Source organism: Bidens hawaiensis, unplaced genomic scaffold (assembly GCF_021521415.1).
Source record: "Bidens hawaiensis isolate Kalapana, Puna unplaced genomic scaffold, B.hawaiensis_p1.1 tig00419364_1, whole genome shotgun sequence".
In the NCBI taxonomy this organism is placed as follows: domain Eukaryota; kingdom Viridiplantae; phylum Streptophyta; class Magnoliopsida; order Asterales; family Asteraceae; genus Bidens; species Bidens hawaiensis.
In genome coordinates this window covers 310,613-337,534 of record NW_027504835.1, presented here as the reverse complement: position 1 = coordinate 337,534, position 26,922 = coordinate 310,613, and the positions used below count along the sequence as shown (strand labels likewise).

At 37.2% G+C, this 26,922-nt stretch overlaps 2 protein-coding genes and 1 pseudogene across 3 annotated transcripts; 2 read left to right on the top strand and 1 right to left on the bottom strand.

The window, feature by feature from the left end:
* The first annotated feature begins 12,030 nt into the window (after positions 1–12,030).
* On the top strand, positions 12,031–14,117 carry LOC143608332 (3-oxoacyl-[acyl-carrier-protein] synthase I, chloroplastic-like; annotated as a pseudogene). The gene is made up of 6 exons (XR_013149240.1): positions 12,031–12,499; positions 12,576–12,989; positions 13,066–13,353; positions 13,428–13,529; positions 13,611–13,677; positions 13,765–14,117. The product of XR_013149240.1 is annotated as a 3-oxoacyl-[acyl-carrier-protein] synthase I, chloroplastic-like (transcript).
* Positions 14,118–17,421: 3,304 nt separating this feature from the next.
* LOC143608336 (uncharacterized protein At2g34460, chloroplastic-like) lies at positions 17,422–20,520 on the top strand. Its single transcript, XM_077083392.1, has 5 exons — positions 17,422–17,570; positions 17,693–17,872; positions 18,955–19,074; positions 19,749–20,021; positions 20,131–20,520. The coding sequence occupies exons 1-5, from the start codon at positions 17,457–17,459 to the stop codon at positions 20,293–20,295; spliced, it is 852 nt and encodes a 283-aa protein (XP_076939507.1). The 5' UTR covers positions 17,422–17,456; the 3' UTR covers positions 20,296–20,520.
* Positions 20,521–22,534: 2,014 nt separating this feature from the next.
* On the bottom strand, positions 22,535–25,126 carry LOC143608356 (uncharacterized protein At4g18257-like). The gene is made up of 3 exons (XM_077083408.1): positions 24,756–25,126; positions 23,060–23,371; positions 22,535–22,959 (listed from the first exon to the last, which is right to left on the bottom strand). The coding sequence occupies exons 1-3, from the start codon at positions 25,043–25,045 to the stop codon at positions 22,791–22,793; spliced, it is 771 nt and encodes a 256-aa protein (XP_076939523.1). The 5' UTR covers positions 25,046–25,126; the 3' UTR covers positions 22,535–22,790.
* Positions 25,127–26,922: the final 1,796 nt, after the last annotated feature.

Genomic DNA, 26,922 nt, shown 5'->3' with positions numbered 1-26,922 from the left:
AACAAGCCCAAACTCTTCCCCAAAACCGAAAACCTTATATTGGTAACTCCCCACTATGTAACACTTGACAACTTCACCACCCAACGAACTCGCCATGTCGCCATTGTACAATTTGTAACCGATTTGGTCACTTCCCCAACACATGCCGATCCACCCAACGAAACCTAACCCACCAACCCAACCAAGCTTCATATATCAGTCGGATTCTGCGGAGTCTTCCAATTCGTTATCGCTTCAATCTTAGCTGGGTCCACAGTAATCCCTTCCGGATTAATCACGTAACCTTGAAATTGCATTTCTCGCAACCAGAACACGCATTTCGAAAACTTAGCGTACAACTTCTCTTTCTTCAGAACTTCCAATACCTCTCTCAAATGCTCAGCATGGTCAGACTCGCTCTTTGAATAAATCAATATATCATCAATGAAGACGATAACTGACTTATCCAACATTGGTCGACACACCCTATTCATCATCTCCATAAATGCTGCAGGGGCATTTGTTAGACCGAATGACATTACGAGGAACTCGTAGTGTCCATACCACGTTCGTAACGCTGTCTTAGGGATGTCTGCCTCCTTCACCTTAAGTTGATGATAGTCTGATCTGAGATCTATCCGTGAGAACCAACTTGAACCTTGTAGTTGGTCAAACAGATCATCAATCCTTGGCAAAGGATATCTATTCTTTACCGTAAGCTTATTCAACTCACGATAGTCTATGCACATTCTCATACTTCCATCCTTCTTCTTCACGAACAAAACTGGTGCGCCCCACGGGGAAACACTTGGTCTTATGAAACCTTTGTCGAGGAGTTCTTGCAGTTGGGACATCAATTCTTTCATCTCGGACGGTGCTAGACGGTAAGGCGATTTCGTGACAAGTTGGGCTCCTGGTACTAAATCTATCTGAAATTCTATCTCACGCTCCGGTGGTAACCCCGGAAGATCCTCAGGGAACACTTCTGGGTAATCACACACGATAGGAACATATGTCATTTCTTGCGTCTCGGCCGTAGCGTTGACAACATACGCCAGGTAGGCACCACATCCTCGTCGTAATAACCCTTCGGCTTTTATCATCAAAATGACGTTAAACCCTGAACTTTCTTTATCACCGTAAACCGTCACCGCACTACCATCTAAAGACCTTAATTTATTATTCTACTCTTACATACTATCTGAGCTTCAAACTCAGACAACCAATCCATTCCCAAGACTACATCGAACCCTCCTAAGGTCATAACATACAAAGTAACAGGGAACTCATGTCCCTCTAACTCTATCTTACAATTCTTAACCATTTTTGTTATTTTAACCGAAGTGTCACTGGCGGTTTCTACTACAAAAGTTTCAGATACGCGGCAGCCTTTCATTTTAGCTAGTTTACTAAATGTCGTAGCTACAAAACTTCTATTCGCACCAGAATCAAATAATACGGAAGCAGAAATGCCGTTTACTAAGAACGTACCGGTCACAACATCAGGAATCTGTCTCGCTTGTTCCTGGGTCAGCATATAGGCTCTGGTTCTTGGCCTAGCTTGATCGGCATCCTTCCTTCCACTACCTCCAGCATCACCCTCGGTGCATTCTCTAGCAAAGTGACCTGTCTTACCACACTTGTAGCATGCAGGCTTAGAACAGCACTCGTGAGCATAATGACCTACCTTCCCACACTTGTAGCAAACATTCGACCCAACTCTACACTCTCCAGCATGCATCTTTCCACACTTATGACATGTATCCGAACCCTTTCCCCACCTACACTTACCACTGTGTGCCTTGCCACAAGTCTTACAAAAAAAAAAAAAAAAAACCATTTACTATTGTTTTCGGTTTTGTTATTTATAAACAAAGTTTTATATTTTATCTAACACTAACATCTTCTCCATACTAACTCTATGATTCACAAATCAAAAATCGAAATCTTATTTTATTTTATACACCTTTATATTCATTTTCTTTTTACCCAAAATCTTATCCCATTTTCTTTATAATTTTTTAGCATGCCTCCGCTAAGACGCCAACCGCGCAAGAACTCCACTCGACGTATGGCCGCCATCATCGCCAAGCAAATGGCCGCTGTGATTCCCAAACTAATAACCCAAATACAAGCAAACCAACCCGCACCCGTTGTTGCACCTATTGAGCCCAAACCCGCATCCTACCTGCTTAATTAATTTACTAGTGCCAACCCGTCCGAATTCTATGGAACCAACTGTGCGACTACGTTGTTGCAGTGGTTCGAATCTGTGTACACAGCGAATGCCCCGAAGCGAAAAAGACAAACTTAGCTTCAAGCATGTTTAGGGGAACCGCCCTAACTTGGTGGAGTTGTGTCATGCACCTCCAAGGTACGGATGTGGCCATGGCTCTTCCATGGGCCGAGCTCAAGGCGCTGATGAAGAAGAAATTATGTCCTAAACACGAGCTCCAAAAGCTTGAGGTAGAATTTTGGGACCTAAAACAAGAAGGTGGTGATAACGCCGCTTACTCGCTCCGTTTCCACGAGCTAAGCGTTCTTGTACCTCACTTGGTCACCCCAACCGAACGTGAAATTGACAAATATATTGGGGGTTTACCGATGAAAATCCGGGACTCAGTCATGAGTAGCAAACCCGTGAACCTTGAGGAAGCCATCACGTTAGCCGGTTGGCTATCGGAAAATCACGTGAAGAAGGGTACCCTAACCCTCAAGAAAACAATCGAGAAAGCCAAAACCGAGCCCGCTCCCCAAGCCAAGATTGAACCCGCACCACAAGCAATAAACTACTCCAACTCCTCCCGACACAACAACAACAACAACAACAACAAGAAACCCAAGACTAATTACCGAAACTTTGCCGTCACCCAACCTCAACCACCACAACAAGCCCAAACTCTTCCCCAAAACCGAAAACCTTATATTGGTAACTCCCCACTATGTAACACTTGACAACTTCACCACCCAACGAACTCGCCATGTCGCCATTGTACAATTTGTAACCGATTTGGTCACTTCCCCAACACATGCCGATCCACCCAACGAAACCAACCCAACCAACCTAACCCACCAACCCAACCGAGAAACTTTCCCCAAAATGCCCAAAACCGCTATGCACCATACCCATCAAACCAACCCCAACAACCCCGAGCTTGCTTTAATTGTGGTGATCCCAACCATTTCCGCCAAAATTGCCCACGTTTACCTTTTGCCAACCAAGCTCAAACCGTAACCATACCATACTACCAAATACAAGCTTACCAAGTTCAAACTTACCAACCCCAAATTCCCCAACTCAATGCACCACTCATCCAACCCATCCAAACAATCCAAGCACCACCTCCACCTCCACAACAAGCACATCAAGTCAACCATGGTAATCAAGGGCGGGCGTTTATGATGAATGCAAATCAAGCTCAAGTGGCAAACGATGTTGTGAACGGTATGTTTTTGGTGAACTATTATTTGGCTTCTATTTTAATTGATACCGGTGCCGATAGAAGTTTTATTTCTTTGAAATTTGAGTCGAAACTTGCGATGCCTCGAACTAAGCTTCCCGACCGTTCTCTGTTGAAGTCGCCAATGGCAATTCTATTACCATCAATTCCGTCGTCCGCGATTGCTCTCTTATTCTTTCTAAGCATAAATTCTCCATCGATCTCATCCCGATGCAAATGGCTAGCTTCGATGTCATAGTAGGCATGGATAAACCAATTCGAAGAACTTTCCGATAAAGGCTTCATTCGTCCAAGCTCTTCTCCTTGGGGCTCTCCTGTTCTCTTCGTGAAAAAGAAGGATGGTTCGTTTCGTATGTGCATGATTATCGAGAACTCAACAGACTTACTATTAAAAATCGTTATCCATTGCCACGTATCGACGACTTATTCGACCAACTTCAAGGCGCAACTTGTTTCTCCAAAATTGATCTTCGATCGGGTTATCATCAATTGCGTGTTCGCGAAGAAGACATTCCAAAAACCGCTCTCCGTACTCGATATGGACATTTCGAATTTTTGGTTATGCCCTTCGGGTTAACAAATGCACCCGCGGTGTTTATGGACCTCATGAACCGCGTTTGTAAACCATTCCTTGATAAATTCGTTATTGTCTTTATTGATGACATCCTTATCTTCTCTAAATCCAAAGCCGAACATGAACATCATTTGCTTTCCATTCTCGAGCTCCTTAGAAACGAACAACTCTATGCCAAATTCTCCAAATGTGAATTTTGGCTCGAGGAAGTTCAATTTTTGGGACATATCGTAAACGACAAAGGTATTCATGTTGATCCTGCTAAAATTGAGGCTGTTAAGGATTGGAAAACTCCAACGACTCCCACGGAAATTCGACCCTTCCTCGGTTTGGCCGGATATTATCGGCGTTTCATTCGGAATTTTTCCAAGATCTCTTTGCCTCTTACCTCTCTCACCCATAAGGGACAACCCTTCGATTGGGGTTCGAAGCAAGAGGAAGCCTTTTGTACTCTCAAGGACATGCTTTGCAATGCTCCTATTCTAACTCTTCCCGATGGAAACGACGATTTTGTTGTATTTTGTGATGCATCCCATCAAGGACTTGGTTGTGTTCTCATGCAACGAGGTCAAGTAATCGCATACGCATCAAGGCAACTTAAGGTCAACGAGAAGAAATATACGAATCACGATCTCGAACTTGGTACCGTCGTTTTCGCTCTCAAAATATGGAGACATTACCTTTATGGAACAAAATGTGTGGTTTTTACCGATCATAAAAGCCTTCAACACATTTTTTACCAAAAAGATCTCAACATGAGACAACGACGATGGGCCGAATTACTTAGTGATTACGACTGCGAGATTCGCTACCACCCCGGTAAAGCGAATGTTGTCGCCGACGCACTAAGTCGAAAGGTTAATGTTAAATCCGTTCTGCTTCTAAGCGTCATTATTCAAACCGATCTTCAAATTCTTGTCTTTCAAGCTCAACGCACCTCCATTGAAGAAGGTAACATGTATGACGAAATGTCATGTGGAGCCGAACTTCAACTCGAAACCACACCCGATGGTCTTTTGTATTTTCTCAATCGTTTGTGGGTTCCCGATCGCGATGACCTTCGTACTTGTATTCTCGACGAAGCTCATAATTTGCACTATTCCGTTCATCCCGGTGCGGATAAGATGTACTTCGATCTTCGTGCTACCTTTTGGTGGCCGGGTATGAAAAAGGACGTAGCGTTTTTGTATCTAAATGTCTTACTTGCTCGAAAGTCAAAGCCGAACATCAAAGACCTTTTGGTCTACTCGAGCAACCACCGATTCCCGTTTGGAAATGGGAAGACATTGCTATGGACTTTATCACCAAATTACCCAAAACCTAAAAATGCAACGATAGCATTTGGGTGATCATCGATCGATTAACCAAATCTGCTCATTTCATTCCGATCCACGAGAAGTATTCTGTCGATCAGCTTGCTCAAATCTATGTTCGGGAAATCGTGTGCCGACACGGTTTGCCATTGTCTATCATCTCCGACCGCGATGCCCGTTTTACCTCTCATTTTTGGCGTTCACTTCAAGAAGCTTTGGGAACACGTCTCAATCTTAGCACCGCTTATCATCCTCAAACGGACGGTCAATCCGAACGTACAATCCAAACACTCGAGGATATGCTACGAGCATGTGTTCTTGATTTCGGTGGGAATTGGGATTCTCATCTTCCGTTCATCGAGTTCTCCTACAACAATAGCTACCACTCTAGCATTGATGTGGCTCATTTTCAAGCTCTTTACGGTCGTAAATGTCGTTCCCCGATTTGTTGCAACAAAATCGGTGAAGCTCAAATCACGGGACCCGAAATGGTCCAAGAATCCACCGACGTCATTGATCAAATCCGTAAAAATCTCCTAACCGCTAGAAATCGTCAAAAGAGTTACGCTGACAAACGGCGAAAACCGATCGAATTTAATGTTGACGATCTTGTCCTTCTAAAAGTATCTCCTTGGAAGGGGGTAGTCCGTTTTGGAAAGAAGGGTAAACTAGCTCCTCGTTTCGTTGGTCCTTTTAAAATTCTTGAGCGTGTTGGGAAAGTAGCGTATCGACTTGAACTACCGCAAGAACTTGCCGGTGTTCATCCGACATTTCATGTTTCGAATCTCAAAAAGTGCCTAGCCGAGGGTAATCTTCATATACCCCTCGATGAAGTTCATGTTGATGAGTCTATGATTATGGTTGAACGACCCGTTGAGATTATGGATCGCAACGAGAAGAAAACCAAGCGTAGTCGTATTCGGTTAGTAAAAGTTCGTTGGGAATCACGGCGTGGCGCGGAGTTTACTTGGGAGCGAGAAGACGCAATGAAAGAGAAGTATCCACATTTGTTTGCATCGTCGTCTTCATCTTAATTTCGGGACGAAATTTCCTAAAGTAGGGAATACTGTGACATTCGTCAATTTCGAGTCACTTTTGTTATGTAAACCCGACCCGTTTGTAACCCGAACATTTCAAATATATAAAATATTGGATCTTGTCATTTAAAATATATAAAATATTGTTTTTTTTTTATATTATGCATTGTTTGACCATTTAAACATACCCATTTTTATGCAAACATACCCATTTTTGTGCATTGTTTGACCATTTAAACATACCAATTTTTATGCAAACCATAAAAGAATCTTTATACCCAACCCTTCACTCCTTCCCTATATATACAGACCCATCTTCTTCATTTTACTCTTGCTACATCTCCAAAAACTCTCTCAAAACTCCATAGATTCAAGGTTGTTATTTCTTATGTATTCTTGAAGTTTTGAATTATCAAGTCAAACTAACTATAGTCTTTCATTCTAACTTGTTCATCTAACATTACTAACTCTTGAATATGGTGGTACAACATATATATAATACACACCCCTTGTTTCCTTTACTTGTTACATCACCGACTTTGGTTGGTTAAGTTTCGAATGCCATAAGGCAAGGCTTCATGGAGGACTTCGTGTTCTTGATATATATTTACACACACATAACTTATTATACATATCACTTATGACTAACTTCTAACCCTTTACTTTGTTCATCTTATTTACAAGTTCCATGGTGTGGGTTTGTATAAGACTAACCTCGGTTTAACCGAAACTAGTCCAAACCGGAAACCGAACTTTTGTTTACTAGTTTTGTTAAAAAATCAACATGTTATCTAACTTCATACCCCGTTTTCTATCTTTTATTTTGGGGGTGACATTTCAACTTATCTAAACTAAATGTTTTATACTTGGGTCTTAAACCACAAACGTTGTTGTATACCTTAATTGAATAATTGCTCGATTTGGTGTTCTATGCTTATTTGACTATGTGTTTATCGCTTTGGATGGTGGAACTATAAATCCTAGACCATTTGGCAACCCCTCATGGCAAGGTGTCGTTAACGTAATGCAATTAACGATAACTATAAAATCCTAAACTATTTGGCAACCCCTTATAGTTGAGTGTCGCTAACTTGTTAGCGATAACTATTTATCCAAGTTTATAGCTATTATTTATGGTTTTGTATACTAGTTTTGTGGCTTTTCATACTATATATCTATTGTTCAAACTTATGAATTGCTCACCAACCTTTGTGTTGATAAATTTTATTTTATGAAATGTTACAGGTTTGCTTCTAGGTTGATTATGGAGTTCGGTGAAGAAAACATCACAAATACCGTTAGGATATTAGCAAAAATGAACAATATTTGATTTGCTATATTTTGTTATATTTTGTTGTATTTGAGTTATGAATATTTGGTTGTGTGACATTTTCGATGTTGTGAAATGAAATGAGTTTGTTAAATATTGTCGCTTTAAATAGTGTCATGCCCTTATGAGCAATCGTTGCATCCCGGCATGTTCCGCCGCCTTTGGTCGGGGTGTGACAAATTAATTATCTAAGAATTTGTGATTGTTAATTAAACGTCAATATAATATTAAGGTAAGAAAGAGAAACAATATTATTAGATGGTGAAATGATATTTAAGTAAAATGTATACATAAAAATAACAAAACATCCAAACATTCTCTTTTATTGTTTTCTAATGTTTATTTTTTTAAAACAAATTAGTTTTTATATAAAATACATGTTGTAATTGTTCACTAAAAATAATATTTTTTTATAAATTTTAATATTTTTTCAATAACAAACTAATTTTATAAATAAGAGTAAACTGTAATTTTCGTTCATATGCTTTGTCTAAATTTTTGTTTTAGTCCGATAGTTTCAAATTTGTGATTTTTGTCCCTATGGTTTCATTTCATTTGCAATTAAACCCGAGTTCATCAACCTCGTTAAGTCTGGTCGTTAAACTCGTCAGTGTGCCCCTCACGAGAGGGGCAGTTTTATCCTTTTTCTCCCCAAATAAACCCCAATCCTAATTCACAAGCTCCCTCACGTGAGGGGCTAGGGTGTATTTGGGAGAAAAAGGACAAAACTGCCCCTCATGTGAGGGGCACATGGATGGGTTTAACGACTAGAGTTGATGGAGTTAATGAATTCGGGTTTAATTACAAGTTAAATGAAACCACATGGACGAAAATCACAAATTCAAAACTACTTGACTAAAACCGCAGATTTAGACAAACCATAAGGACGAAAAACACAGTTCACTCTTAAATAATTAATTAATAATTATAAAAGAACAAGTATACATGTGTAACTCGTTCCCTAAAACTATGTGAGACAAATTTATAGATTATATGGTATGGTTATGAGTGGTTGTGAGTAAATGTGAGAGAAAATGTTATATGAGAAAGTTAAATTTGAGGTTTCACTGCTCATACCGTATAATTTTTTAATATTTTCTGAAAGTTTTTTGAGTGGAGGAAAAAGAAAATATAATAATAAAGATATTATAATTATTATTTAATTAAACATGAGAGACATAAGACAGTGATTTTTCGTATAATTATATGACATATATGGATATATGGTAGGAAATGAGTTGGGAATGCTCTAATAACTTCTTGCATAAACCACCATCTTTTTCAATAGTTAAATTAATCAAATCAATAAAAATCATCAATTCATTTTTTATAGGGAATTACTGACACAAACATATAGTTTACCCAAATTACACAAATTATATAAATTACCCAAAATACAAAAACTTCATAAATTAACCTAGGTACACAAATTATCCAAATTACTACATAATATATACACAAATGACATAAATTAACCAAATTACATTTACACTAATTACCCAAATTATATTTGTACCAATTACACAAACTACCTAAATTACATTAATTACCCAATCATAAAATACAAAAAGTTAAATAAATTACCAATTACATATACTATGCAAAGTACATAAATTACACAACTCAAAATCCACATACTACATAAAATACAAAACGTACTCATATTACCCAAATTAATTATTTTTTGTTTTGTTTACGAAAGAGTTGTTGATGTTAAAAAAAACGCGTGCGCACACACACATCGAACAACTTTCATCTATTATAGAAATTCATAACTGACTTTAGATTTATTAAAAAATCAACATGTTATCTAATATGTTACACTAAATTATAATTTGCAAGAATTACCAACAATCTAAACCGACAATAATTCAAACGAAACCATTCATTTTAAATCCAAAAGCTTAAAAAATCCCAAACAAATCATTTTCTTGAAATCCAAAAACTTCAAAAAATCACAAACAAATTTTGTTCGGTTTGTCGAAGAGTGGTGTTGGTTTTTATGTATATGACCACGGTTTGGTGTTGGGTATTGTTAGTGACGGTACAAGAACAGTGGATTTGTGATAAAATAGATATGACAAGTTTTGTGATTTATATGGATAGAGATATAATTAGAAGAGAGAATACAATGAAACTGACATGTGTCTAATTTAATTAGGAAAGAAAGTTTGAATAGTAAAAGACCTTATTACCCTTTTACTAATTTAATGCATGCATGACGTGGTTAAATCTAGTCCACGAAATTAGTTCTTAAGTTTCTAAAACTCTAATGGTTCTCAAAAGATATCATCCACACACATATACATACATACATATATATATAACAACTCTGAATCGTATGTGTAGCATAACGCAACTTTATATTGGTAAACAAACTTGGGTATACAAGCGCATATAACTACATGTAAATGAAAACCCAAAACTCATGCATACACATACATGGTTATACACACGTACATAGACATACACACATATACCAATACATGATATGCACATAAATACATAGCTATACACGATACACAGACATATGCATATACACGTATACTCATAGATATACATTTATATACATATACACACACATACCCATATCAATACACGTATCCCATACACATATAAATACATGGTTATAAATAAAACACACACATATGCATATACTCGTACATATACATTCTTATGGATATACATGTATCCATACACATGACATAGTTTTACACACATAAACTTATGCATTCATATGCATATACACACATACATTGGCATTCACATATATAACGTCAATACATGTATGGATACACATACATATACATGTACATAGTTATACTCAATACATAGACATGTGATTATACTCATAAATATACATTCATATGCATACACGTACATACATAGATGTTGTTGTATCATTTAAAATCTAGAAAGAAATTTAAAATAAATAAAATAAATTGTCCCGACAACATGTCATCGGGGAAAAGGGGAGCCAAACGTTGTCATTTTATTTAATTTATTAAAGAAAAACAAAATAAAATTTTGTTTCTTGATAACATGTTGTCGGGATATAAGTTATCCACCTGATCTTGTCTCTTGCTTTTAATAGTTCATGATGTAATAAAATTAGAATAAAAAAACAACATATCCCGAGCACATGTGAAGGAAAAAGTTTTTAGATGGCTCCCAAAAATTTAAAACAAAATCAAAATTAAATTAAAAGAAAATTTTTCCTTACCACGTTTGGTCAAGAAAAGGTTTTCATACGTCACCCAATAATTTGGTATTCCCATTAACTTAGAACAAAAAATAATGAAAATAAAAACCTAACATATCCCGACCACATATATGGTCGGGAAAGATTTTCATATGGCACCTAAAAGTTTGGTGTTCTCATGCTTTAAAAAATAAAAATTAAAATAAAAGTCATTATATCCCAACCACATGTAGCCCGGTACAGGGTTACCTCACTTATATCATTCCACTTCATAGCTAATAAAAATTTATAAAAAGAAAAATTACAACCCTGTCCCAATCACATGTGGTTAGTATATGTGTTGTGAAAACATATACGCACAACTAAGGATTAAAAAAACTCAAGAATAAAATTACAACTTTGATGTCATAAACCTATTGCACACTTTTATTTAAAAAAAACCAAACTTTGTTTGAAAATTAAGTAATTTGTATTATTTGTTGGATATGGATTAACTTTTGAATTAGTTTTTAATTATGAAATCATGTACTTTTAAGTTATTTTTTGAATTGAAGTTACATTTATATTAAATTATAGAGAATCTCTTTATCATGGTTGAACCAATCAATAAGTTCAACTAGTTGTACATTGATTAGCCAATTCGGCACGAGTTAAAATCTGTTTTATGACACAGAAACTGATATGAGCTAGGGTGAAATGAAATAATTAAATTGAGTTTGACATATTCAATGATAATTACTAACTCCAACTTATATATAATTTAGATTAACACACTAATAATCCATTAATGCATTCAGATTACATTAAAAATCATACGGCTATGAAAGTATGTCTATTTTAAATTTCTTAAAAGTTTTTAAAACGCCAATTAGCCACTTAAATTCAACATCTTGTTCAGTTATATTTTATATTTGTTTAAAAATCTTTGCGAACCAAATTACCATTTATCTAAAGGCATAAAATCCTAGCTAACAGCGTTCGGGGATACATCTAAGGTTTGGCAAGCATGTAAATATGGGGATACATCTCTCGCCTCCTAGCTAAATGTATTAAATAAACTTAGACGATAAGAATAAGAATAATAACAATGCCTTAAATAGAAACAAATGTGCTTGTTGTTCATGACAAATTAATATGGGAACTCAAATTCATCTCTAAGTACACACCTTTTTCGGCAACCGCACTTAACCCACTATGTAAAACTAAAAATAGCTCACCCATAATCGTTAGATCACCACCATGCATCACCACCACAAGGCGCCCCATAATACATTCCCACATTTCGGCAACTACACCTAAACGAGAAAAGGATGTCAAAAAGCGGGTTGTTATCACGGGTATGGGAGTCGTCTCCGTGTTTGGAAATGACGTTGATATCTTCTACCAAAGACTCTTGGCAGGAGAGAGCGCGATTGGGTTGATAGATCGATTTGATGCATCAGAGTTACCAACACGATTCGCTGGTCAGATTCGTGACTTCAAGTCAACTGGATATATTGATCCCAAGCATTACCAAAGGTTGGATGATTGTCAACGGTATTGCATTGTTGCGGGGAAAAAAGCCCTTGAAGATGCCGCTATTAGTGGTCGTACGCTCTCCAGGGTATTTATTTGTTCCTTGTTTCATGTGATCATGTGTCCTTAAATATGAGTAAGATCTCATTATCTTTAGTGTGCAGATTGATAAAGTGCGTGCCGGTGTGCTTGCTGGAACAGGAGGGGGAGGAGCAACGATATTTGTTAATGGTATAAGGACTCTAAAGGAAAGAGGCTGTAATAAAATCACACCATATTTCACACCTTATATTCAACATAGTACGGGCCCCACCATTCTTGCTATAGAAACCTACTCCATTGGAGCTGCTTGTGCAACATCAAATTATTGCTTATGTGCTGCCGCAAATCATATCCGAGACGGGGATGCTGATTTGATGATTGCTGGAGGCGTAGAAGCTTGTGTAACTCCGCTTACGTTGGCCGGTTTTGGTGCATGTAAGGCGTTGTCTCAGAGAAACAATGATCCCCAAACTGCTTGCAGACCATGGGACCAAGATAGAGATGGCTTTGTCCTGGCTGAAGGGGCTGGTGTTTTGGTAAATTATGCAATATAAAAATATAACTTGAATTAAGCTTCTTATATATTAATATTTATGTTTCGTGTGTTTGTAGGTGATGGAGAGTTTAGAACATGCAATGAAAAGGGATGCACCAATAATTGCTGAATACTTGGGAGGTGCATCAAATTGTGATGCATATCATATACTTAGTCCATAACCGGATGGTTTTAGCGTTACATCTTGTATACAAAACAGCCTAGTGAATGCAGGTGTATCAGTAGAGGAGGTTAACTATATCAATGCACATGCAACATCTACTTGGGTTGGCGATCTTGCGGAAATAAAGGCTTTAAAGAATGTATTCAAGAATAGTTCAGGAATCAAACTCAACGCCACCAAGGTGAAGAACACCATACATGTATCTCCACTATATGAACACCATGCTGACTGTATTTTCCTTGTGTTGTTTTCCAGTCAATGATCGGACACTCATTTGCAGCCTCAGGAGGTATGGAAGCCATTGCTACAATTAAAGCAATTCAAACAGGATGGGTGCACCCAACCATTAACCAATTTGTATGTCATATCTTCCTTGCTATTGTTTCTTTTTCTTTCTCCTCTCATACTCTAAGTTCCATGTTTTTATGCAAACTATAGAAAATTGATCCTGAAGTTGAATTTGACACTGTTGCAAATTATAAGCAAAAACATGAAATCAACGTTGGTGAGTTTCTAAGCATTTTGATCATAATTATCCAATCTCAATATTCGTTAAGGTCACTTATTCATTTTCAACTATTTCTTTATGCAGCGATTTCAAATTCATGTGGTATGGGTGGACACAACTCTGTCGTAGCATTCTCTGCTTTTAAGCCATGATGGCATCACAAATACATAAAATGAATAAAGTGAATAAAGATATTATCTTTCAACCGATGAAACATATGATAGTGTTTGTATTAAAAAAGAGATTACTATGAAATGTAAGATATAGATTATAATAGTATGTAATAAACATGAACATAAAAGAATGTAACAAGATTGAAACATGTATCAAACAATCAAACAAGATGTAAGGCCCCGATTCCTAACACCTTAGGTTGGGCACATCAACAAAGTCTAAATCAAAGAAATATAAAATATAAATAGCTTGTCTTAACAATCAACAAACAGGTAACATTCTTGATTCTCGAATGCCAGTTTATCTTCAGTACGTCCTATTTGTATGCGTGCATATCAAAAGTCTGTCACGCTGAGTGAGTTTTGATTTAAAAAGCAACTGGTAATTCTTACACATTCATATGTGTTGGGGTGTTTTTTGCCCATGAGAAAGCCCAACAAATATTAACCTACATGGGTTTTATTACTATTATTATTATATAGTAATCATAAAAGAAAAAGAAAAAAATATATATTATTATTAATATATTTGTTTGTTCATGTACAAAACCAAAATTGGTTTTTGGTCCCCCCCCCCCCCCCCCCCCCGCGATCACAAACCCATTACATGGGCTTCAAGAAACAAACGAATTAAAGGGTTTTGTTTTTGGAGTTGGTGATATATTCTGCCGTCATATACACATACAAAAGAGAGTTGAGTTTTTTTGGTTCCTCTTCTGTTGATACAAGAATCATTTACGAAGAGAAGATATTATGTGCTCTATTTTCTTTTGGTGTTTTGTGAAGATAAGAGACGTTCCAGAGACCGGTATTTTCTCGTTGGTGTTACCTCTTACTCTTTGTTTTTATTCCATATACTTGATGTTAGTTTGTACCAAGTATATGATGTTTTGTGTATGCCTCTAGTTTTATCTAGAGAAGACTTTGTATTGCTTATTATTGGGGATAGTGGATTTGAAGCGGCTCTAGTAGTCCCGTGGTTTTTACTCTCGCCTCGAGAGGTTTTCCACGCTAAAATTATTGTGTCATATTTACTTTTATTTACCCTATTTGTTTGCATTCTCATTGGTTTATTCGGGTCGGGAAAAAGTTTAGCCAAACGAAGATTAATTCCGCAATTTTGTTTACTGTTCGTGGCTAGGTGGTCGTTTTTCCCAACAATATGCCCACATTCATATCATAAGATATACATACATACTTAGCATGTTCTTTCGTTCTTCTTAACATACTTACATTCTTTCTTCCTATTCTTTCCCGACTTGTATCAGGCACATTGATCGTCTACACCTCGAACTCTTGCCTTTAATGCAAATATGATCCGTAGATCCTTCCTCCATTAAGTCATATTCTTTCATGATACGTACAAGGTCTGTCGACCTTCCATATACCGAATCTACTCTTTCGTATACATAACACGTATAAGGCTCCTTCACCCTTTCCTATACTTGTATACTTTTTTTCTCACGACATGTGTATGATCTGTAGACTGTTCACATAAGTTAGAGGGATTTGCTATCTTAACTTATAAGGTAGTTAGAGGAATTTGTCATCCTTACTTACCATATCATTTGTACATTCTTTCTCATACAAATTCATATATATGTAGAATATTTATTTATATAGGGCGTGAGGTTATACTAAATCGACCATTGTGTTTAAAAAGAATAGGAAGGAATGTCAACTCTTTAGATCTAGAAGTTAATGACTAAGATTGAAAGCTATAAAAACCATGATGTGTTTTATTTATAATCTAGTTTTTTATTCAATCGGGGGCATGATGGTCTAGTTTTTAAGAGTTATATTTAGTAATAATTAAATGTAAGATTCTAATTCAACTAATTGTTTTATAAATCACTTTTAATCCAGATTTCAAGCATGACAGTAAGAACATTCATGAACAACAGCATGAACTAAAACACAATATGTTCTACATGATAAAATAAAACACAATATGTGTTTATTTAGTCCTTACTAAAACACACCATGAAGAATATGCAGAACTAAAACACAATGAAAGAAAAATGCACACAGTATTTGAAGAATTAAAACAGAATAACAGAAAAAACACACAAAGATATTCATGAACTAAAACACAGTACGTTGAATATCATTAACTATAACACAGTAAAAAAACATATTATCGATTATACCATCTACAACACCATAACAATTATAATAACAAAACACATATTTTGTTCCATGCGTGTCGTGTCTACTTTGTCATCAGTTGTTATCACGATTGATGCCGTTGGATCTCCATGAACATTAAGAACTAAATATAATATTTATAACAACTTAAACGTGAGGGTGGAGATGAATGGTGGTTGAGCTGGTTGTGAGTTTGGTGCAGCTATAAATGATTTCGGTTCACGGGAAAATATTGAATTGATATAGAAAACTAGGGTTTAAGGGTTTTAGTTGGTACTTATGCCGTCTTTCATTAAACCCATTCTATTATTTTAAGCTCATGTTTAATTTCTCATTTAATTAAATAAATTACTAAAGCCATAAAACACAATAATAAATCTTTATTTGTTATTTCTATAAGGCTATGTGTAGTGGAGGGGCTACAAATTGGGGCGTTTTGCGTCATATGACGCTCAGTCAGCAAGGGGTGAGAATTTGTTTTTGGGGTGTAATGGTGTAGGGGCAACAAATATAATATAATAATAATAATAATAATATATGTGTGTATGTATGTATGTATAACACACACACTCCATACATGCCGGCCCCACCAAGTCAGAATTCTCCCTTCTTCTAGGCGATAAGAAGACCTCACCCGCGCCCCTAATCGCCCAAATATCGCCCCCGGGGGCGGTGTTTGCGCCCTTTGTCGCCCCTTCTCGCCCCAAATTGTAGCCCACTACACTTGGCCTAAAGTACGGATGTTACACAAGAATAATATATGTTTGATGCATGTACCAGACATGGTTCCAATAACTTTCCTGATTACACGATTCTCGAAGCCTCGAGTCTCTTTCACTGCTTCCATTGCACTGTCACTCGCTTAACGACTTTATTTTTACGCTATATTAGACACACACAGTTATAACTAGTGTTTTACGCGGCGCGTTGAGCCAGGGCAGGTTGATAAAATTTGGACAATGGTAAAACGCAACCGTTTTTCCCGGGCGTTATTCGACGCAAATTCGGTCAGTTTCGTTTACGTATGTTATGGTACCGGAACTAAAACCAAAAATAAAGTGTATATATATATAAATTAAGGTGGACCAATGGGGTGACGTCGGTCGGTAAAACTTCCGCGTTTTTAAGACCTCAATGTTGTCTATCATGTGCGATAGGTGGTGAGTCTACGCAAATTTGGTCCATTTCCGTCACGTTCGTCACAGAATCGGAACTAAAACAAAAACAAAATTTGACATTCAGTTGGTTTTCATTACGTTCGTTTTGCCATAATTAAAAAAAAAGTATCGTTTTAGACCAATAAAGTGCCGTCAAATAATTCAAAAAGGATTTATGGCACCAAAACTCTCACTAATCACTAATCTTATTAGATAAATAGATAAACTGATAATAATATTTACTAAAAGTGAATTAATACAATAATGATAAAGAGGTACGTATATATGCACCTAGTTTATGTGGCTTACAACAATGGCAGCTTCATCCCCTTTGTTTCTCCTCACGGCTTCAAAACCCTTCTCCAGTATTCGCAAAATCCCAAGATCTATTCACACCAAATCAACTACGCGGGTTAGTTAGTTAGTTAGTTAGTTAGTTAGTTGAATTCACAATCTTACAGTTAGCTCTAGTTTGGTTTTCTTTGAATTTGGGTTTCAAAAATGGAATAAAGATTAGATTTTTGGTGTTTTCAGATGGAAATAAGTGAAATTGAAGCCGAAAAAAAGAAGGTATTTGTATCGGGAGCGACTGGAAAGACGGGGAAGAGGATCGTTGAGCAGCTGCTGGCGAAGGGCTTTGCGGTTAAGGCTGGTGTTCGGGATACGGATAAGGCGAAAACAATGTTTCCGAATCCGAGTCAAGATCTTCAATTTGTGAGTTTTAGTAATATCATCATCAACAGAATGTGACAAATGGGTATATAGTGTTAGATGGGGTTCAAGGCATTTATCAAGCTTATGATTTACAAACGAACACGCACACTTAAAACGAATTGGTTTTGTTGTGCGTGTTCGTTTGTTTAAAAATGAACATGTTTGTGTTAGTTGTTTAATATTATTTTAAATGAACGTGAATGAACGAATATAAAAGAAGAAAATGAATGTGATTTTGTTGGTTTTTTAGTTAATTACCAACTAATAGGGCTATAAATGAACCAAACAAGACCTTGTTCACGTTCGTTTGTTTAGCATGTATCGGACAAACGAATGGTCAAAGGACACGTAACCAGACGAAACTACGTGTTTGGTACTGGTTTGAATTTCCGGCACGATGCTAGCCTAACACGAAACTTTTGGGTTTGGGTTTGGTATAAACTGGTTCAGAATAGTTTTTGGTTGAACCCACGAGCCCGTTTAGCTAAATGGGTTATCCGTTTAACCCATTTGTCTTTTTTTTTTTTTTGAAAAAAGTGTTTTATGTAATGAGTTAAATTGGCTGGTGGGTATCTTATGCCAAAGTTTAAAACTAAAAAGTAAATTGATATAAGATTTAGTCATTATATGCAATTGTTGTTTTTTTTATTGTGTAAATATGTAAATTTAAAGCATTAATATGTGAAAAAAAATATATAAAAAATAAAAACTTTTGGGTGAACACGCAAATATGCATGTCACGTTCGGGTTCACATGTCTTACACGAATTTCGGGTTTGGGTCATGTTCGGATTCGTGTCAAATTTTCCGGGTTCGTGTCGGGTTGGACCCGTCAACCCGTGAACACAAAGCACCTCTAGTAACTAATAATTGCATTTAATTTAATACGAACATGAACAAGCATAAATGAGAGCACGTAAATATATAAACAAACGTAACGTATGCTTGTTCGTTTAGTTAAGTGAACAGACTTTTTATTTTCATGTTCGTTCGTTTATCAAATAAACAAACTTTCCACCAAAGGGTTCAAGAATGATTCACTGAACATTTTGGTTCAACAGGCCTAACATTGGCAACTGTCAGGTAAAATCGGATGTAACAGAAGGTTCTGAAAAGTTAGCCCAGGCCATTGGTGACGATTCAGATGCTGTCATATGCGCTACTGGTTTTCAATATTCATGGGACTTATTGGCTCCATGGAAGGTCAGTTTTGCACAACTTTGTCATCTTTATTACTACATATTGCATCCACCATTGAAGTTAATAACAATAAATATTAGAGGCAACAGTTTCAAACACAACACGAAAAACAGCGGTTTTAGCTCGGCCAACACGACCAGTTTTGTAAAACAGGTCAACCCGAGCTTGACACGTTTGATTAATAGGTTAGCATGAATATGACCCAGTTAGTATGTGGGTTAACCTGTTAAACCATTGGATTTTTAGAAAAGTTCATATTTATATTTTAGAACGGGTTATTTTTATTATGTTCAAGTGTAAAGTTTGATATATTTCTTATTAATTTCCGCATAAATTTAATTTTCTTAAGTGAAATTTATTTTCAGTTATGAAATCTTTATGTCGTCCTAGTTTTCAAAAACGTTATTAACTAGAGGTGCATAAATCGGTTCATGACCCTAAACCTTGTTCGGGTTTTTTAATTGAGCTAAATATATAAAACCAAGTTTGTCAATTGAGAACGAGAGATAAAGAAACCAAAAACATTTAAAAGGACATAAAGTACAAAAAAATGCACCGATTGTTAACACGAAACGATATTAAGTGGTTCTGACACGACATGAATATATTGTCCGGGTTCCCACCAACCCGACATCATTGACACCCCTGTTGAAAATTGGTATGATCCTGGGTTACAGGTCGATTATTATGGGACGGTTAATCTAGTTGACGCATGTCGAAAGGTTGGTGTGAATCGCTTCATCCTTGTGAGTTCTATATTGGTCAACGGTGCTGCAATGGGCCAGTTGCTTAATCCCGCTTATGTGTTTCTGAACGCGTTCGGGTTGGTGTTAGTAGCAAAGCTTCAAGCCGAACAATACATACGAAAATCGGGTATTAATTACACGATCATAAGGCCCGGAGGGTTAAAAAACGACCCGCCAAATGGAAACATTGTCATGGAACCAGAGGTATTATTATAAAGAATACTACTTGCTTAAACGAATGCACCTGTTGACTTTTGTGGTCAACAGTATGTGACCTCTTTGACTGAAACAGTCAATGTTTTTTTCTTTATAGGATACGTTGTCTGAAGGGTCAATACCGAGAGATCAAGTTGCTGAGGTGGCAGTTGAGTCACTGGTTCATCCAGAGTCATTTTATAAAGTTGTGGAGATCGTTGCACGGACAGATGCTCCTAAAAAGTCGTTTGGAGAACTATTTGGTTCCATTAAAGAACACTAACCCGTATTGTATTGAGCTGTTTTTTTGTGCATCATTGTTGTATACCGTTATGACTATGATCATATTAATGAAAAAGCTTCGTTCGGGGATCAAATTCTCCTTGATTGTAACTGTTAATACTATAGAGCTATCCATTGTTTTGTTTTGACTTGTAGCTTTTCTTTACACAAGTAACATGAAGGTTTTACCTATCTGGTTGTTTAATCCGACAACAGGTTATTGTTACAGATCTTGGTAAAACGATGACATTGGCGTGTGATGAGATACTTGAAGTCGGGCTCGAGTGGAGCTTAAAAGAGGCCGAGCAGTATGCTTCATACTAGTTTCACTGTTGTTCATACAAGAGTAATATATTTTATTTTAAAAATTAAATACATGTTTCATATATATTAATGATAACTAAATATGATAACTAAATAATAAATTTTAATCGTACACGGTACACCACTCGTGACTCGAAATCCTATTAAGCTTTAACTGTACACCACTCGAGCATGATCACGTATTATGAACACATTTGCACTCAAAAGTAGAGCATGGTTCTATGGGTATATGAATACGCATGTAGGTGCTTGATGATGCTCTTTTTGAAGCCATAGTAATCGTGTCAATCTAGTCGTGGATCTAGCTTGTAACACCTTTGTTATCACAGTTAGGGCTGACTCAAGCTCAAACCCGAATACATTAGGATAAACTTTCAATAGTATAGGCGAGCAGATCGGTTTATTTCACAAATCGGTTCCAGGTTCGGTAAAAGTTTGCAGGAAGATTTGGGTTTTTTGTTGTTACTTGAGCGAACTCATATCTACCCGAAAATTTGTATGAGCCAAATTAGCTTAAGCTGATTTTACTATAGTTTCTTTTAAGCTAATTTCGAGCCGTGCACTATTTAAACAACCCTAACGTTGGAACCTTACAGAAGATTGGGTAGATAAACTTCAACAAGTGACCTACAGCTTTCAATTGTAGAAGACCACTGAACATGGGAAGACAGTCTATAATCAAGTTCAATCAATCAATCAATCAAGCCCTGTATATCCCACCACATAGCACGCTATCGGTAGGGTCAGGGGAGGGTGGGATGTAGGCAAGTCTTTCCTCTATCCGTGAGAATAGAGAGGCTGCTTCTAGAGACCCCTGGCTCATAAAGCTACATACAGGTAAACAGAGTAAACATACATCCTACAGCAAAGACACTTAGCAATACATAGAATAGCAAACTACCAAAATAGCAAGGAATTTGTAACCAATAAGATCTGGGCATAAGAATTAAAAGATAGCATCAAACAAAAAATATACATAAACAAGGAGTCAAGCTAGCCAAACTAGACCCTAAATACAAAGCTAAGCTAACTAGGTACATTCCCCTAGAAAGTCGCTAACCTTAATCCTACGTCTCCACGAATCTCTATCCTGGACCATGTCCTCAGAGAGGTGCAACTCTGTCAAGTCATGTCTAATTCTCTCATCCCAAGTCGATTTAGGCCTGCCTCTGCTTCTCTTTCCTTCCACAATGAAGGTTTCCACTACTCTAACTGGCGTTGTTGTTAGTCTCCTCTTCACATGCCCAAACCATCTCAATCTCCCTTTTTTTATTTTCTCTGATATGCTAACTATTCCTAACCTTTCCCTAAAGACCTCATTTCTAATCCTATCTAATCTAGTGTGTTCGCACATCCACCTCAGCATCCTCATCTCTGCTACTTCCATCTTGCGCGCCTGTGTCTTCTTGATGACCCAACAGTTTGTTCCATACAACATTGCAGGTCTAACTGCGACTCTATAAAATTTCCTTTTTAATTTAGATGAGAACCGCTTGTCGCAAAAAACCCCAGTGGCTGCTTTCCACCTACACCAGCCAGCTTGTATGCGGTGGGTTATGTCACTGTCTATCTCTCCATTGCTTTGGACAAACGATCCTAAATATTTAAACTTCGTTATCTGCGGAACCACCTTGTCCTCAATAGTGATCTGGGTGTCCTCGCTATCGCCAACACCACTGGAGTCACAACAAAGGTACTCTGTCTTAGAGCGACTAATTTTTAAACCTTTATCCTCTAAAGCTACACGCCACTCCTCTAGCCTTTCGTTCAAGCTTTGTTTAGTCTGAGCCACTAACACAATATCATCTGCAAAGAGCATGCACCATGGGAAGTTAATGAATTTAAACTTCCTTTTTTTTTCTTTTTCTTTTTTCCGAACGGGAGCTTTCATTAAAATGGGCCGAACTAGCCAAGAGCTAGAGCCAAAAGAAGAAACAAAGCTAAGCAAACTAAAAGGAAAAGTTACACCAATCCTTCCAATTTAAGGACTTGAATTTAGACCTATGTTTAATCCAAAGAAAACCAAAAGACTTCACATCCTCAGGCATCTTTCCAGCCGATAAAATATCACAATCACAACAGTTGAAGACCAATCTAATATTAAACTGGAAGATGTCAATCTCATACATATACAAGTTTCCAGTCTAACAAAATCACACATCAAATGCTAACTCATGAATCATTATTATCACCTTGTTTAGATTGAGCTTTCAGCTTCTCCAACTGTTTCTTGAAATACGCCTGTTTTAACTTCTCTCGCCGAGCGGCCACCTGTTCTTGCCTCCTAACCTTCAATTCCGACACTTTTGATCGAGCTTCATTCACTTCCGCATGCACTTCCCTATAAAACCATAAAAACATTTTCTTGATCATGAAGAAATCTTCCAAAAAAACATTCTTATTTCTTAAAAAAACATAAAACAGAAATGTTGAAAGAATACCTTACAAAACGCTTATGTTCATTGTTGTCTAATGTACCAGCGGCCCGACCGGGGCCCATGGCATGTGTATCGGGCAACACGGGCTCATCATATGTATCAGACTCGGGTCTGTTTGTTTCTGAGAACAACAGGTTTTGTGTTTCAGGTTTGTCGTTTACAAGAGTCTTGTTAGAAAAGTCAACACAGTATTTCTCCTGGTCTTCTTCATCAGATAATTCTCCCCTTACTAGCTTTTCATACAGCTCGGCTTTCTTCTCTAGGGCTGCATAGCTGGCGGTCCCGTCTTTCTCGGCTTTCATCTCCAACTTATCCCTGAAATTGCATTGATTTGTTATGAGAAAAAAAATTAACGATTAATAGAAAGTTAGGAACTATCACTTGGTTTTAAAAAGCAAGAGGCGCACAAAAGCGACATGGTTTAAAACTGAGGCGCGAAGCGCAAAAGCGCATTGCCTTGGGTACGCAAGACGCAAAGTTTTTTTATATTTCTTACACGACTCTATCATCAGTGGCGAAGCTTGGACGAGTTCGTCAGAAGGCCGGACTCAAAATGTATTATAAAAATCATAAACTAGGGGGGCCGGGATCAAATTTTCGGTCCAAAACGAGTAAATTTACACTACGTATACAAATTTTCGGACGAAAAAAGAGTCAATATACACTACCGCGCAAAAAAACGGGAGGGGGGGCACCCCCGGCCTTAAGGAAGCTTTGTCCCTGTCTATCATCATATACCCAAAATTTTAAGCATAAACAAGCTCTATATATAATTTAGTAACCTATTTATACCAGAGTTACCTAATTCGTGGCTCGCTCCGGTAAGGGTACGCGGTTCGCTAGAGGGACGTATTCGGTACCGGGGGGGGGGGGGGGGGGGGGGGGTAGGTTCATTTAACCAGAGTTCAGTCTGGTATACCCATTTCAAAACATAAATGACGAGAATCCAAATTACCAAAACATAAATCCAAGTTACTAAATTACCAAAACATAAAAATCCGAATTACTGAAATTGAGTTAGAATTTGGAAATATGAAATTCAGATTAACCAAGGCCCCGAAAGATTCACTAATGAAATACCGCATTTAGAAGTCTATTTACTCCGAAACTTGACAAAAATGGAATTGTAATGCTGGGATCTTGGGTGGAAACTGGTGATATTTTAGTAGGTAAATTAACCCCCCAAATGGTGAAAGAATCATCATATGCCCCGGAAGATAGATTGTTACGAACCAAACTTGGCATGCGGGTATATACTTCAAAAGAAACTTGTCCAAAAAGACCTATAGGCGGCAGAGGTCAGGTTATTGATGTGAGATGGGTCTAGAGCTCTAACACAGATGAGACAAAGAAAACATAAAGTATCCGTGTATATGTTTTACAGAAACGTGAAAGTGCTTGACACTCTTTACAAATTGATCAGAACGCCCAAAAGGGGATCCTATTTTAATCGACTGTGTATTCGATTTGGGTTCGTTGGAAGTTAGAATTGCAGCAGAAGCTTAAAGAGGTCGGTGCCGATTTAACAAAAACGAATGGCCACTAGCATACCCCTTAACCGACCCAATTCGCAGAGCCAACAATGATCGAATTTGGTAACTATGGTAGCATCAAGTTTCAAAAACAAAACTAACTATTAAATTGCAATTATATAGATTATATAATATGCTTGTAACTTCTCAAATGGGTGGGTACTTACTTATGCTCGCGAGCGTCAACGCCGGAGTTCTTGCGGGAAAACGGGTCATTGGGAAGGATCTTCTTCTTGGCACGGTGGAACTGGAGCTGATCTGGGTTCCTATTAATATTATTGGAAGCTTTGGCTTCTTCTTGAGACTTGTATAACTGGGCTTTAAGGTCCAGAATGGACGAAGGGCCTACGCCGGCGATGGCTCGGTGTTTTTTGGGCATGATTGAGGATTCGGTTAACCATCCTAGCGATTCAACCACCACTCGCTTCTTCTTGGTTCCGGTATCATCGTCAGCCATTGGGTGGTTTCAATTGATTGATTGATGATATGATAAGGCGTGTTAGGGTTTGGGTTTATTGGTTTTCAAGGCACATTTCAATTGATCCGTGATGATACGGTGTTTAGTTGTTTTTCTATCCAAAAACTTATTATTATTTTTTTTTTTTTGGGTAATGATTATACAAAGAGTTTGGTATGTAAAGGAATGAACAGAAATGGAATAATTTGAGTGACCATCACTACTATTTATTTGTTATATTTGAGTAACTTATATGAATGAAATGAATTATTATTTGTTGTTTGGGTAGGAAAAAAAACATAGGAATAAAACAAAAATTACAAAAATAACCCTACCTCAAAACAAAGAAAATTTACCAGAATAAAAATGATGATGGCGATGGTGCTGGCAACAACGATGGTGGTGGAGGCGTCGACGGTGATGGTGGTATGGCGGTTTTGTTGTACAAAATTAACCCTATCTAAATATAAGTTAAAAAGTAAAAAGGTAAAAAGAAACTAAAATGTTTCTTGTACCTTTGTTCAAAAAAAAAATCTCGAGAAATGTTGGTTTAACTTTACGGTTTAGTTTAACTTTTAGTGTTAGGTTTTCGGGTTTACCTTTTATGTTTAGGTGGTGGTGGGTGCGTGGGAGGCGGTGTTAGGTTTACGACTAAAACTGCCTCTCTATCAACTTGATCTCATCTATCGAAAGGTCATAAATTTTACTCGCCCTTCTCTTCTTACAACCATTTTGGCATTTGATTCATAACTTGCATGTCACAGCCCCCGACCCCTATAACCCGGGAGGGAAGCCGTGAACATTGATTGGTGGTATCGGTGTTTATTATATTATTTTGCAGCGGAAATTTCATCAGAACCGTAGTAAGGAAAAATGATCAGAGTTATAAAAACACCATGATTATTATTATGATAAAACGGGAACTTAATCCCTTTTAATACAAACATATGTTTTATAGGGTCAAACCCTTATTTACAAAACACGTTTCTTTATTCTGGTGACAAGCCACTTATTTAAGCTGGAAGCCTGCAGGCATCATTCCTTTGTCTCTAACAAGTCACCTGAAACATGTTTAAAATATTTGATCAGCAAGAAATACTGGTGAGTACGTTCATTTGTAAATGACACATTTTACAGTTACAGCATTAAGATGTTTTTACATCTGTCTGCTTACAAATTACCGAAAGGTACTTGTCACTCGACCGTATCTATGACTGTGGTCATATTACTTATTGGCTAACACTTGTCCAATAAGTAACGTGTAATAGCCCAGTAGGCAAGCCTTGTATACATAACCCCACAATACCAGTAGTAACCATCCTGTAAGTCTACAAAGACTTAATCACTGTAATGTATTTTAAATACTTTATAAATACATTTGAAAATATTTAGACAATATATCATGGGTTTTATATGTTTTGAAATCACCATGACAGTGTCGGAAAAATAGTTGTCTCACGCAAATGTGAGTTGTATAAAAACTTGAATGTCTCACCTTGCAGGTTTACAATTAAAGAAAACGTCTCTTGGTATTAAGCACCTAGGATAAACACAATGTAGTATATCTAGATTAGTATAAAACCAATAATCATAACGATAATCACGAGAGTAGAAACTTTACACAATGGCACAATGTCGTACCTTAACAGGTAGAGCTTTTGGATTCGTGTATATTTCTTTCGATCGGATAGGATATCGCTACGATAACTTGGGTATTATACTATATATATCTTAATATGTGTGTGTATTCATAGAGAAAGAAAGATTTTGAACGAAGAAATGAAGTCCCGATGCCTTTCTATTTATAGTAAGCTTTGGACCCCATCGCGGTACGCGATGGCCATAAATAGAAATCCGTCGCGTACAGCCCTAGGCCT